General features: G+C 56.3%; 4 protein-coding genes across 4 annotated transcripts; 2 read left to right on the top strand and 2 right to left on the bottom strand.

Moving 5' to 3' along the window:
- Positions 1–607: 607 nt before the first annotated feature.
- BGZ61DRAFT_354709 (inositol polyphosphate kinase-domain-containing protein) lies at positions 608–1897 on the bottom strand (the record flags this gene model as incomplete). The annotated part of the gene is made up of 2 exons (XM_046240645.1): positions 608–1670; positions 1830–1897. The coding sequence occupies 2 exons, from the start codon at positions 1895–1897 to the stop codon at positions 608–610; spliced, it is 1131 nt and encodes a 376-aa protein (XP_046103438.1).
- A 1899-nt stretch (positions 1898–3796) lies between these two features.
- Positions 3797–4647, top strand: BGZ61DRAFT_50339 (uncharacterized protein). Its single transcript, XM_046251768.1, has one exon. The coding sequence runs from the start codon at positions 3899–3901 to the stop codon at positions 4475–4477; it is 579 nt and encodes a 192-aa protein (XP_046103437.1). The 5' UTR covers positions 3797–3898; the 3' UTR covers positions 4478–4647.
- Positions 4648–5778: 1131 nt separating this feature from the next.
- Positions 5779–7286, top strand: BGZ61DRAFT_533717 (Argonaute complex, subunit Arb1; the record flags this gene model as incomplete). The annotated part of the gene is made up of 4 exons (XM_046254044.1): positions 5779–5920; positions 5977–6043; positions 6101–6118; positions 6170–7286. 4 exons carry the CDS (start codon positions 5779–5781, stop codon positions 7284–7286), a joined length of 1344 nt encoding a protein of 447 aa, XP_046103436.1.
- A 406-nt stretch (positions 7287–7692) lies between these two features.
- BGZ61DRAFT_494917 (uncharacterized protein) lies at positions 7693–8247 on the bottom strand (the record flags this gene model as incomplete). The annotated part of the gene is made up of 2 exons (XM_046250812.1): positions 7693–8090; positions 8190–8247. 2 exons carry the CDS (start codon positions 8245–8247, stop codon positions 7693–7695), a joined length of 456 nt encoding a protein of 151 aa, XP_046103435.1.
- Positions 8248–12617: the final 4370 nt, after the last annotated feature.

Raw genomic sequence — 12617 nt, 5'->3', positions numbered from 1 at the left:
CCCTCTGCATGCTGCATGATTAGGCCTCCAAGCGCCTGCGGATGAGGTCCCGGCACGCACAGACAAGTGCGCGCCACCACCCCTTTCGCACATTGACTACCTTCATCACTCTGCTTCACCTTAATAGTTCACCTTGGTGGTTCACCTAAACGGCGTACCTCGGCATGTTCACAGCGGACACGGATTGGTGCGAATATCAACTATGGCGCAGTGGTTTGTCGTGGATAGGCTGAAACCCGGGTCTTGCCCGTTCTCCTTTCGCCGTGTCATGTCTACCGATGAATGCTATGCTCTAATGTCCTCCATATGTATACATGTATTTGGAACTCCCTCCATGTCAACGCCGAGTCCTCTGCCACAAAGCCAAACAGGTGGCAGGCGGACTTGAAAGCAACAGTCATCATCATGGGCAACGTGTTGCCATATAATCTCCGCCGAGGAGCCTTTTCTACCCTCTTCCGTCAATCCAATTGCGCTGGGTATCGGTGTGACCGGCCCTCCGGTCCAACAAATGCATCCCTTGCCTTTCTTGCTTCCGCCCTTTATTTTGTCTTGACTTGGTGACCCAATGCATCTGCAATGCCATCACCTCCATGTCCATGCATGTTTATTGTGCCATCTCCTCGAAGATGCGAGCCAGGCTCCGCACGCCAGTCAGGGAGTTCTCGTCCGGGCCCAGGCCGGGTGTCCAGGCGGCGTGTGCAAAGTCGATCAGCTTCAACGCGTAGATTTGTGGCAGCGAGGACTCAATGTCTGAGTCATCGTCTACGTCCTCGTCCTCGTCAAGAGCGATGCCACTATCAACTCTCTTGGTGGTCCGGGCCGCCTGGCCAATGCCAGCCTCTGAGTCGACGAGAGCGTTATTATCCTCGATGGCATTGCGCAGGGCCTCGCCATCACCCTCGAAGATGAAGAGCAGCGATGATGAGTACATGCGGCTTTCATGTCGTGAGATGATGTCTTCAACCCGTCGCAGGTCCCGCGCGAATGCCTCGCAGACGGCGCGACCGAGCTCTTTATCAATACCGGCGGCGTTGTTAAAGACAAACTTGCGGAATTCGTCGACCACATTGTCATTAGTGACCGTTACCCGGCCGTAGTCCTTGTCGTAGATCTTGTACTCCTCCTCGTCCAGCTCGAGAGCGTCCTCCGACCCGCGGAAGACTCGCATGCCTGCTATCCGGAAACCCAGGCTGCCGTGGGTGGTTTCAGAGGAAATCTTGTCGAATCGCTGCTTCTTTTGCAGGGGGGCATCGTCGGCCCATAACCGCACGCCCAGCTTTACGTCAAGGATGTTGGGGTTCTTGAAACCGTACGTCGCATTCTCCAGCACCACAGCCTTGTCCGTCTTGATCTTGTTGTCTTTGCTAGGGACCCAAGTCACGCTGTCTTTGGAGGCATCGGGGGCGGCGAGGGCGACCTGCTGGGCGACGGTGGCGGCGATTTGTTCCTTGGCGGTCTCGATGCCGCCAGCCTGCGAGATGACGCCTGCGACGGCCTCGTTGATGTGCGTGTCGGCGGCGTCGGTGAGCGACAGGTCTCCCATGAACAAAGGCATCAGGTCGGCAAATTCGGGGTGTCTTCGGTTTGCGGATTGGTAAAAGTCAATCTCGGACTGCGTGCAGGGCTTGATAAACATCTCGCCATCGGCGCTGCACATGGTGCCGGCACTGTCGCTGGTCAGCAATCAAAGTCTACGCGCCGACGAGGGGTGCATTGCGACGCTTGGCGGGATGCACCGCGGCGCAAGAGCGCCCGCAGTCTGCGCAGAGTCGCAAGCCGCAAGCCGCTAGTCGCAAGAATCGCAAAGGGGACGGCGAAGTACTCACTGGCCGGCAACTGCGTAGTTGTAGTCGCGGAGGTCGTCGCGGTGCGGTATCTCTTTGATGACGGGCATCATGGTGGATTGCGTCCCCAGTGGTTGGTTAGTCACCGGGAGGGAGGGGAAGCGTGGTGAATGGCGGGGGAAGAGGCGCGACAAGGCGATAGAGAGAATGAGAAAGAGAAGTGAAGTGAGCAGAGAAGTCAATGACGAGAGGCCGGGTCAAACGGCGGTAAAGAAGGGAGAGCTGAAGGAGGAGGCGCCGGAGGGCGGAGCGGAGCGTGATGAGCGAGGGTGTGAGCGTGGGTGTGAGAGTGAGCCACAGAGCGTGAGCCAAGAGAGCGGGCGGAGCGAGGCGCAGAGCGATGTACAGTGGGCGTCGGCGTCTAGGCGTTTATTTGGTAGGCGGAGACTGAACGCGAGAGCGAAGTGCGAAGAGCCGGGAGCTGAAAGCTGAGAGCTGAGAGCTGAGAGCGAGAGGCGAGCTGAGAGCTGAGGTAAATATGCAAGAGAAAGATGAAAGTGGTAAAAAGAGTTTTGGCCACTGAATTCTCCCTAACAGAGACGTAGCCAAAACGCCGGACAATGTCTCTCGATGCTCGGGGCTTCAGGGGGACAATGACTTTGGTCACGATGGATCAGCGTTAGGATCCTCGCCCCCGACCAAACCTTGCAAAAGGCGGTGCAATTTTTTTTCTTTCTCCTAGGTTGGTTCTAGGTGTCTGGTCCGTGGGGAGCGCAAACAAATGCGTATACGTAGTAGGTGCGTAGATAGTAATTAAAGCGATGGGGACGGCGGAAAAGATCCCGTCGGGTAAGGCAGTGGTGGCGAAACTTGAAATTCCAACCGGTGAGCCAAGGTCAACCTTGCGATGGGCCAACTTTTCGTCACTGGGTGCCCTGACAAGACACAAGGGACACCACGGGACACAAAGGATGGGGCAATATAGCACATACGCTTGTTGCTCAGGGCTGGGCCTGGGCCTGGGCTTGGGCTTGGTGCCGGTCAAGTTTGACCGGAGGTGTAGGCGGTAAGGGCAAGGTACCGAGTAAGAGACTTTGAAATTTAAGGGCGACGAGGCCACACAGACAGCCAAAGCAAGCACCTAACTTGGCGCAACGGGAGCTAGAAGGTCGGGGGTCCACTGGAAACTTGTCTGGCAAGTCGGCGAAACAGACGGCGAAGTTCCCCGAGTTTATAACATGGCCGATGAGAGCGAAAAAGAGGGGGGAATGGGGGGGCCACAGATAGGACGACGACGGAGCAGGGCAGATTTTCACTGAGACCATTGCGAACAACGAGGCGGAGGCGGCAGCGATGCGATGCGATGTGATTTGATGCATGGGATTTGGCTGTGCCGCTGCTGGATAGGGCTCAACATGCACAACTGTCGCCAACCACGGCTTTCCGGGAGTTGCCAGTACAGGTCATCACAGTGGCCTCAGGCTCGGCGGGGGGCAGTACATTGCCTCATTAACTGTGATGAGGCCAAGGCCGAGTCTGTGATGGACCCCGAGCATTGGCGAGCCGTGCTGGTCGTTGGCGATGTGATGGCAGATGGCGGATGGCAAAATGCGGATCCCTCACTCACCTTGGGGTAGGCGGATAGCGGGCTTCCGTGGGCCACTCGCAGCGACCCTGCCACCCAGGGACCAGGCCGCCCCCAGCGAGGCCGCTACCAGCAAATGATGGGATAGGGCCCAACGTCCACTGAAACGAGCCGCTACGAATGGCTGCGCACCGCTCAGCCACCCCAAGGCCAGTCCCCCCGGGCCGTCAAGGCGCTGCCAGAGGGCCGTTTCCAGGGGGGCAGGCCCCTGGTCTCCGCCAATGGAAGCCGTGGATGTACGCTGGGCAGACTCTGGGCCCATTCCGAGAATCCGCCTGGAGCACAGCAGCGCAACAGCACGGCGCCGACCACATCATCTGTGTCTCACCATGGCAGCCATAGCCTAGGAGCACAAAGCACCAGCTGGACAAAGTGATTGTACTGCAGACATGGTGCGAGGCGGCATCGACCCAACGGCGTAGGACTGGTCTTGTAATTTGCACCTGCAAGCCTCGTCATTCCCTTCATGCTTCCTGCAAGGGACCAAGCGAACTGGCTGTGTCGTGCTTTGTTCACACTTGAGGGTGTTTTGCATTCTGCCCTGCTGGAGATCCCGGTCAGGTCAAGCAAAGTGATGTCAGTGTCCGGCTCCGTCTTCGGCTACTACCTACAAACAGCAATGCACATAGTTGATAGGGTCGTGCTTGTAGACGTGGACGGGAGGCAAATAGACGACCCAGGGGGAGCTGATTGTCAGCGGCAACATCTCCCACCTGACCTCGTTTATTACTCCCTTCCTCCCTCCCGTCTCCGGCTTATCCAACAGACTCGCACCACACACACCGGTCCCGTCCCTCCATGTGACAAGTGGTCGGGACTAGGACCGGCCGCTCACGGCTCGGCAGCGGGAGTGGTGAAAACAGAGGCGGCAACTAACGACAAGCCGGATGCTGTGCTGCCCTGGCACACGTCTCATTGGGTGCGCTTGTGGCGATCGAATGGCTTCGTCCCATTGACTGTGCTCGTATGGCCACCGACTTTTTGGGAAATCCGGTATGTCCACGTGCCTAGAGCTAGGGTGTTGGCTGATGGGGGCGATTTGTGATTTTGACTCACATATTCTGGACAACTCACGTCAGAAGTGCGGTTTGACAGCCACCCAAACACCAAGACACCAAAGGTGCGACTTGTTATCCACGTAGCGTAGATACACACCGACATGCATATTCAGGCAAGTTACATTTACAAACAGGCTTCATCTTTCGGCTACCGTGACCAATCCCACGAAGTGTAAAGTCCTAGCAGAGCTATCACGAAAACCACTCAAGTGACCGTCTCGTCTAAGCAACAGCCCGTACGAATCACAGCAAACACATTCTCCGCTCCCATCACCATCTTCCCAACGCCATTTCCACTAACCACCAATGAATTACTACGAGACGGGATGAGCCGTCCATTGCGCCGCCGGCTCTCTCTCCCGTTGGACGCCTCCGTAGCTGCCCACTCCACTTCACAACGCAACCAGCCCGTTTGGCCTTGGTATTCTCCTCGCCTTATGCCTTGTCCCACGCGGCTACACGCCTTAGCTGCAGCTTGTTATGGGCTCATTGGCGCTGACCCCGCACTGCTGCCTTGTCCCATGTCTGTTAGGCGATTCCTTTTGGTTAGGGCTGTTGGGCTGAGGTGGTTGTTGAACTACAAAGGTGTTAATTTGCGAAATTGGTGGAGGCTGAGCGGAGATGCATAACGCAGAATTGAGTCGACAGGCCTCTTTCTGCGTTGCTCTTTATCAGTTTCAAAAATCCCTATCCGTTGGGAATTAGGGCTAGGGTGTATGCGTTAGTCGTTGGCGAGGCTGACTCTGTAGACAACTCAACCCTAAGGCAAACAACTAGCTTCTCATCACTCCTTGAAGAGTCCTCGAATGCGCCAAAGTGTTTTTTGGAATGGGCAAAACTGCAAACTTATGATACCATTAGATAATTTACTTAGCAGGCAATTTTCAGTTACCATGTCTCATGAAAGCTCCCGTTGAGGCGCAGACAAACATGCCGGTTTCCGTGGCTTCCACCCGCAAGCGTGTAAGTGCAGGATGGCCAACGGCTGCAAACAGCTTGCCCTATAACCGTAACCTCACATTCCACCAGCTAGTGAGCCTCCCTTCCAGGTTGGTAGCTCCTTCTCTCACAGACATGGCATGGTCTCAAAAGTGCATCCTGGTAGGTCACTAAAATTGTTTGCTGCCGGAACCCGCTGCTGTGAATCACAGACTCACGGGCCCTCGAACAGCTCCTTTCAACTACTTCTCCTCTGAACATCAGGGTCGTCAGGGCTACAAAACATCAACCCATCGCGAATTCTAAGCCCCCGACTACATCGTTGATTTGAGTCGACTTCAACAATACAATGGCTTCCGCAGTTGCTCCTCAGCCAGACTTGTCCCTGCTACAGGGAATTGCAAAGTCGAAAAAGTCCAAGAGTAGCAAGAAGACTACAGCCTCGCGAGGCCCTACTGCCCTCCCAAAGAATCGCGGAAATGGCTTCGAAGGTTCGCAATCAATCCTGACGTGCTTTGTGACAGGCCGTAAGCTGACGGAGGCTCAGAGTACTTCGCCGATCCGCCTATGACCCCAGCCGAAGCGGAAGAGGAAAGAACCGAGATCTATGCCTCGTATGTCATGTACCTCAGCCCCAGTCTCGCCGGACTTGACTAACGCTCTCTTCTTAGGGACTTGCCTTTTGCCGAGTACGGATCCTGGTCGAGATGAGAACTACCACAAGTGCTGACACCTTGCAGACGCATGCAATCCTGCATCCAACGTTTCCGCTCACGCCGCCGTCTTCAAGCCGACCGTACTCTTCTGTTCAGCGAGTATCTCTTCCTGGGCGGAGTCGACACCAATCCCGCTGCCTTTGGCGGCCTGCATCGTCAAGACCTCCGAGATCTGACTCCTGCGCAGCGCCGCGAGGCCACCGCCACAGACATCATCTACGGCACCACTTCCGCCGGAGACCGCTTCTACAATGGCGACGAGGATGCCTGGTGCGTCGATTTCGCTGGGGTCGCCTCGGGCTTCTTCTCCGTGACGCTGCTGCACCTCACGTCGTTTGAGCTGGACAGGATGGTGCAGGGCATTGACGTGGTTGACAACTTCCTCCGATACGTGCTTCAACATGACGTGTGCCCGGAGTATGAAGACAACGTCAAGGCTGCTTTGGCGGTGTGCGAAAGCGCGCGGACGGAGTGGCCCATGCTGCAACAGCTGTATGCCTCCTTGCCTGGCCAGTTCAACCTTGCGGCGGGGGAGCTCTTCCGTCCAGATGACGCGGCTAAGAGTTGGTCGTTTCAGCAGTTCACCCGCCCGGAAGGATTCGATGCCAAGTCCGTATTCTACTCGGCCTTTGCGCTGATGGATGAGCCCGACATGTTTTCCAAGATTTGCGAGCAGCAGCCCATGGTTGTCCGGGAGTATACATGCGCACTTGAACTGGTCCAGGTTTCGCGACCCAGCGAGGACATTGTCAACCGAGTCAAGTCGCTCGTCATTGAGGGCAATGCAGCCGGACATGTCGCCGTTGGCAAAGCCATGTTCAAGCCAACGAGCATCGAGGATGACTGGGTCACCCCTGAGGTGCCATGGCCTATCCCACAAGAGATGATGACGCTCTACTTCGACGACGAGCTTCTATCGCACATGCCCGTGGGTATGAAGGCCCGGTTGACAATCTGCGAGCTCAACGTGGGCCTGAGATTCGTCAAGACGGTGGACATTATCGTTCCGTCGTTTTACATGTATCTACCTCAGGAGTTGATGCGATACTACAAGACGCCTCAAGAAACGGATCGTCCGGCGCCGTCAGTGCAGGATCCTGATGCAGAGGAGAAGCAGCATTCTATGGCTGCGAGGGACTGATAATTGGGTGCTCTAGTGTAGGGATATCCGGTATCATTTGGAGAAGGTGGTGGCAAGAGTTACATCCTGCATGAGCACAGGATGCTCAGTCAACATAGCATGGTATCCAGAGACAGGCCCCATTGAAGAAAGGAGGCATGGCATGAAACTAAGCACCGTTCCTAAATAAAAGGTTTGAAGTCATTTGATCTAAAGGAGTCGAATCCAACGCCATCCTTCCGTCGTTACAAAGTTCGTTGTCGCAGCTGTGTTGAAGCAATCGTTATAAATCAATTCCCAGTAAACTCCCCATGCACGTCCCAGCATTGTGTTGGTGACGCAATGCACATTCAAAGAAAGACCTCTCTCCTTGTCCCATCTCTACTCTTGGAACACCCGTGGTTTATCGCTTTGCAGCACTCCCAATTTAGTCCTTGGACTGGATCTTGTTGTCGCCAGCAACAACCTCTGCGTAGGATGGCGGGACGCCCTGGTGATCGGAGCTTCCCTCGCCGGCATTCGCGATGCCATGCTCCTGAGGAGCAGGAGCCGGGTTCGCAGCGGCGGCGCTCTGGGTGCCGTAGTTCATGCCTTGAGGAGGCTGCGGCTTGGGCTGCTGGGAGTGCTGGCCTTGAGGGCACTGGACGTAGACGTAGGTGACGCGGCCGCCCTCGCGATCCTGGGGGAGCGCCTCGTACTCGTAGGCCGGCTCGGGGTACTTGGCGATGATGTACCACGAGTGAAGCAGGCCGGGGATGAAGCCGAGCACGCAGAGGAGGATGTTAATGAGGGAGTCGGCGCTACAGATGCCGCACTTGACCCAGACTGTGCGACAGGGTTAGCAGTGATTTCAACAGGCCGATGACGCATTGACGGGCCATGGGAATAGACGCGGCGTGAGGGGAGGTGGGTGACTTGACTTACCCGGCAGCGGCGGGAAGAGGAGCGCGATAAAGGCGAGGAAGATGTCGGCGGAGCACATGGCGACGATGAGGATGGAGGATGGAGGATGAAGGTGAAGCGATGGATGGCGATCGGCAGTTGTGGTGTAGAAGAGTCGATTCGAGGAGGATTTCCAGGCGTTGAAGAGTGGATTGCGAGTGGCGGGTTTGGGACTCGTATTGAGGCTGAGGCAGGCCGCTAATGACGATTCCTGGCGAACGGGTGCCTGTGAGTCGAGCCCGGTACGTACCGCCCGCTGGAGGTCACCTGGGGCGCTGCACGCACTGAACGACAGCGGGGGTTGCGTAATGTGCCAGGGTTTTAGGGCACTTGATTGGCCGCTGAGGGGCCGTGGCAGGTGCTCCACCACGCCGTCGAGTCAGGTCATCCTGCAGAGCATTGTAGCGGCCGGTACGTACCGTGCTAGAGGCAACCCACGGATGGGAATTCGCTATCGCTGAGAGACTGCAAATGCGTTGTAATCACAGTGGTTCTAGGCTGCCGTTATTGAAATTTTCTCTCCGTTTAGCTCTCGGATGGATTTCTATTGCCGATTGCCGAGCACTCTGCAAACGTCAGGTTACTCACTGTTAGCGGGTCTTGCGCCACAATGCTCGCGCACTTACACCCGCGAATCGATTTGCACTTGTACTACGTAAACGTGAGATTTGTCTCCAAGACACAGGCCCGGTAATTTTCGGGTCTCTGGTGCTGTATGTCTCCTATGTGATGTGTTTCTAAAGAATTGGTTTGCCATGCTGCCAATATAAGCCTTCAGGTTGCCAACCCGGAGAGCATAGCTCCGTGACAGACCCAGTAGGGTTTCAGACACACGCCCCGTTAACTCACCAAATCCATATGCACGGAAGTGAATGGGAACCCGGCTGGAAATACCGAGTATATAATTCCTATTCTACAATTTTATTTGATGGTTAGCCTCATCAATTCCATCTTGTCTCGCCGATTATACACCCTACCCGGCGGCTCTAGGGTAAGAACTCTCACCGACGCTTACCGAACCAGATCGGTTCACCCGTACTTCTCCCGTGGTGAGAGGGGCGACCTACAACTTTTACAGTCCCGCGACTTCGCCGTCGCGCCAGGTTTCGAAAAACACCATCCTGCGTCCACGCAGGCCTCAACCCACCATGGACGACCTTTTGAACCTCGAGCTGCTGTCGCTCGTTTCAAAAGTCACGTCCGAACTCCAGAACCACGTCGGCGTCGGCGATAAGACCCTCGCCGAGTTCCTCATCGCGCAACGACTAGAATGCAGCTCCCTCGCCCAGTTCCGCGAGAAGCTCGCCGGCATTGGCGCAGACTTTCCGCCAAGTCTGATCGATAGCCTGGATCGCCTCGTTCTGGCCATGCACCCCAAGTTCAAGGGAAAAAACGGCGCCGCCAGCGCAGAGGAGCCTCACCATTCGCGAACCCTTCAGGAAAAGGAAAAGGTGTTTAGTGGCCTCGCCATGCCCGACAAGGAACCGGAGCGTGACGGCGGAGCAGATGCCATCGACGACACACTGGCGCTGCTGGAGGGTCTGGAAGGAAAGGCCAAGAAAGAGAAGGAATCGAGGAAGCGCAGTCGAAGCCCCGAGAACGACCACAAGGAGTCCCGACGGAGGAGGAGGGACAGATCTCGATCGCGAGAACGACGAAAACGAGACAAGTACCGGTCAAGATCGCGGTCGCAAGACCGAGGAGATGAGGACTGGCGAGACGGACACCGCGACTCGCGCAAGGAACGACGAGGCCGCACACGTTACGAAGACGAAGCCGACGACCGTTTCCGCAAGGCCCCCGAGCCTGAGATCGACGACTCGCCGGAGCTACACAAAGTCTACGAGGGACACGTTACGGGAATAAAGGACTTTGGTGCTTTCGTGAACATTCACCACGTCAGGGGTAAGGTCGATGGTCTAGTGCACGTCTCTCGCATGGCTGCCGGTCAACGAATCAACCACCCTTCGGATCTGGTGTCGCGAGGACAGCAAGTATGGGTCAAGGTCACCGCCATCGAAGGTTCAAGGATAGGCCTGTCTATGAAGGATGTAGACCAAGAAACCGGCATGGATTTAGAACCGCAAGAACGTATGACCACCGGCGCCAACATGGAGGCGTTGGGAGGCGGAGGGAGGAACGGCTATATGGATCCCACACCAGCCATGCCGCGGGATGCGCTAGGTCCCCCACGACGACAGAAGAAGAGGATGACTTCGCCCGAGAGATGGGAGATCCGACAGTTGATCGCCTCAGGAGTCGCCAAGGCATCCGATTACCCCGACCTGGAAGAGGACTACAATGCGACGCTGCGCGGTGATGGTGAAATGGAGCTGGAAGAGGATGTCGATATTGAAGTGCGAGAGGAGGAGCCTCCTTTCTTGGCTGGCCAGACAAAGCAGTCTCTTGAGCTGTCACCCATTCGTGTCGTCAAGGCTCCAGATGGCTCCATGAACAGAGCCGCTATGTCGGGGACATCCTTGGCCAAGGAGCGGAAGGAATTAAAACAACAGGAGGCTGATGCTGCCGCCAAGGACGAGCCCAAGGAAAACTTGTCGGCGCAGTGGCAGGACCCGATGGCGGACCCCGAGAAGCGCAAGTTTGCTAGCGATTTAAGGAACGCGAGGAACAACGCCAAGTCGGACGAGGTTCCGGAGTGGAAGAGGGCCGTCATTCCCAAGGGTGAATCTTTGGGCAAGCGGACCAACATGAGCATCAAGGATCAGCGAGAGTCGTTGCCTGTGTATGCTTTCCGCAGCCAGCTCATCAAGGCTGTTCACGGCAACCAGATCCTCATCGTGGTTGGAGAGACAGGCTCAGGAAAGACCACGCAGCTGACCCAATACTTGGCCGAGGCGGGATTCGCCAACGACGGCATCATCGGATGTACCCAACCTCGTCGTGTGGCTGCCATGTCTGTGGCCAAGCGTGTGGCCGAAGAAGTCGGCTGCAAGCTTGGAGAGGAGGTTGGTTACACCATTCGTTTCGAGGATTGCACCAGCCCGAGCACCAAGATCAAGTACATGACGGACGGTATGCTTCAGCGTGAGATTCTTGTGGATCCGGATATGAAGCGATACTCGTGTATCATGCTTGACGAGGCTCACGAGCGCACCATCTCTACTGATGTGCTCTTTGCTTTGCTCAAGAAGACGCTTAAGCGCCGGCCAGACTTGAAGGTCATTGTCACCTCTGCAACGCTCGATGCCGACAAATTCTCTGCATACTTCAACGAGTGCCCTATCTTCACTATTCCCGGCCGAACGTTCCCAGTCGAGATTCTCTACTCGAGGGAACCCGAATCCGACTACCTGGACTCTGCCCTAGTCACTGTTATGCAGATTCACCTCACTGAGCCCAAGGGTGATATTCTTCTTTTCCTGACAGGTCAAGAGGAAATCGACACGGCCTGTGAGATTTTGTATGAACGCATGAAAGCTCTGGGACCAAACGTGCCAGACCTCCTCATTCTCCCCGTCTACTCACAACTTCCTACCGAGATGCAAAGTCGCATTTTCGAGCCTGCGCCGGCTGGAAGCCGCAAGGTGGTCATCGCCACCAACATCGCCGAGACTTCCATTACTATCGACGAGATTTACTACGTCGTCGACCCCGGCTTCGTCAAGCAGAATGCCTATGACCCGAAGCTGGGTATGGACTCTCTGGTTGTCACTCCCATTTCCCAGGCGCAGGCAAACCAGAGAGCCGGGCGAGCTGGCCGAACCGGACCTGGAAAATGCTTCCGTTTGTACACCGAGGCAGCGTACCAGTCTGAAATGCTGCCAACTACGATCCCCGAAATCCAGCGCCAGAACTTGTCTCATACGATTCTCATGCTAAAAGCTATGGGCATCAATGACCTTTTGCATTTCGACTTTATGGACCCCCCACCTATCAACACCATGCTTACTGCCCTGGAAGAGCTCTATGCCCTCAGTGCCCTCGATGACGAGGGCCTGTTGACGCGTCTGGGCAGGAAGATGGCCGATTTCCCCATGGAGCCGTCACTCGCCAAGGTCTTGATCGCTGCTGTCGGCCTCGACTGCTCCGACGAGATGCTCAGCATCGTCGCCATGCTGAACCTCCCCAACGTCTTCTACCGACCAAAGGAAAAGCAGACGCAGGCAGACCAGAAGAAGGCCAAGTTCCACGACCCCCACGGCGACCACCTCACGCTGCTCAACGTCTACAACGCCTGGAAGCACAGCGGCTACTCGAGCCCCTGGTGCTTCGAGAATTTCATTCAGGCTCGCTCCATGCGCCGCGCCAAGGACGTCCGCGACCAGCTCGTCAAGATCATGGACCGCTACAAGCACCCCGTGGCGTCGTGCGGCCGCAAGACGGAAAAGGTGCGCCAGGCGCTCTGCTCGGGCTTTTTCCGCAACGCCGCGCGCAAGGATCCGCAGGAGG

This window comes from Ilyonectria robusta, assembly GCF_021365365.1.
Source record: "Ilyonectria robusta strain PMI_751 chromosome Unknown BGZ61scaffold_12, whole genome shotgun sequence".
Taxonomy (NCBI): Eukaryota; Fungi; Ascomycota; class Sordariomycetes; order Hypocreales; family Nectriaceae; genus Ilyonectria; species Ilyonectria robusta.
The sequence above is the reverse complement of the archived record's forward strand: the minus strand, read 5'-3'. Positions and strand labels throughout refer to the sequence as shown.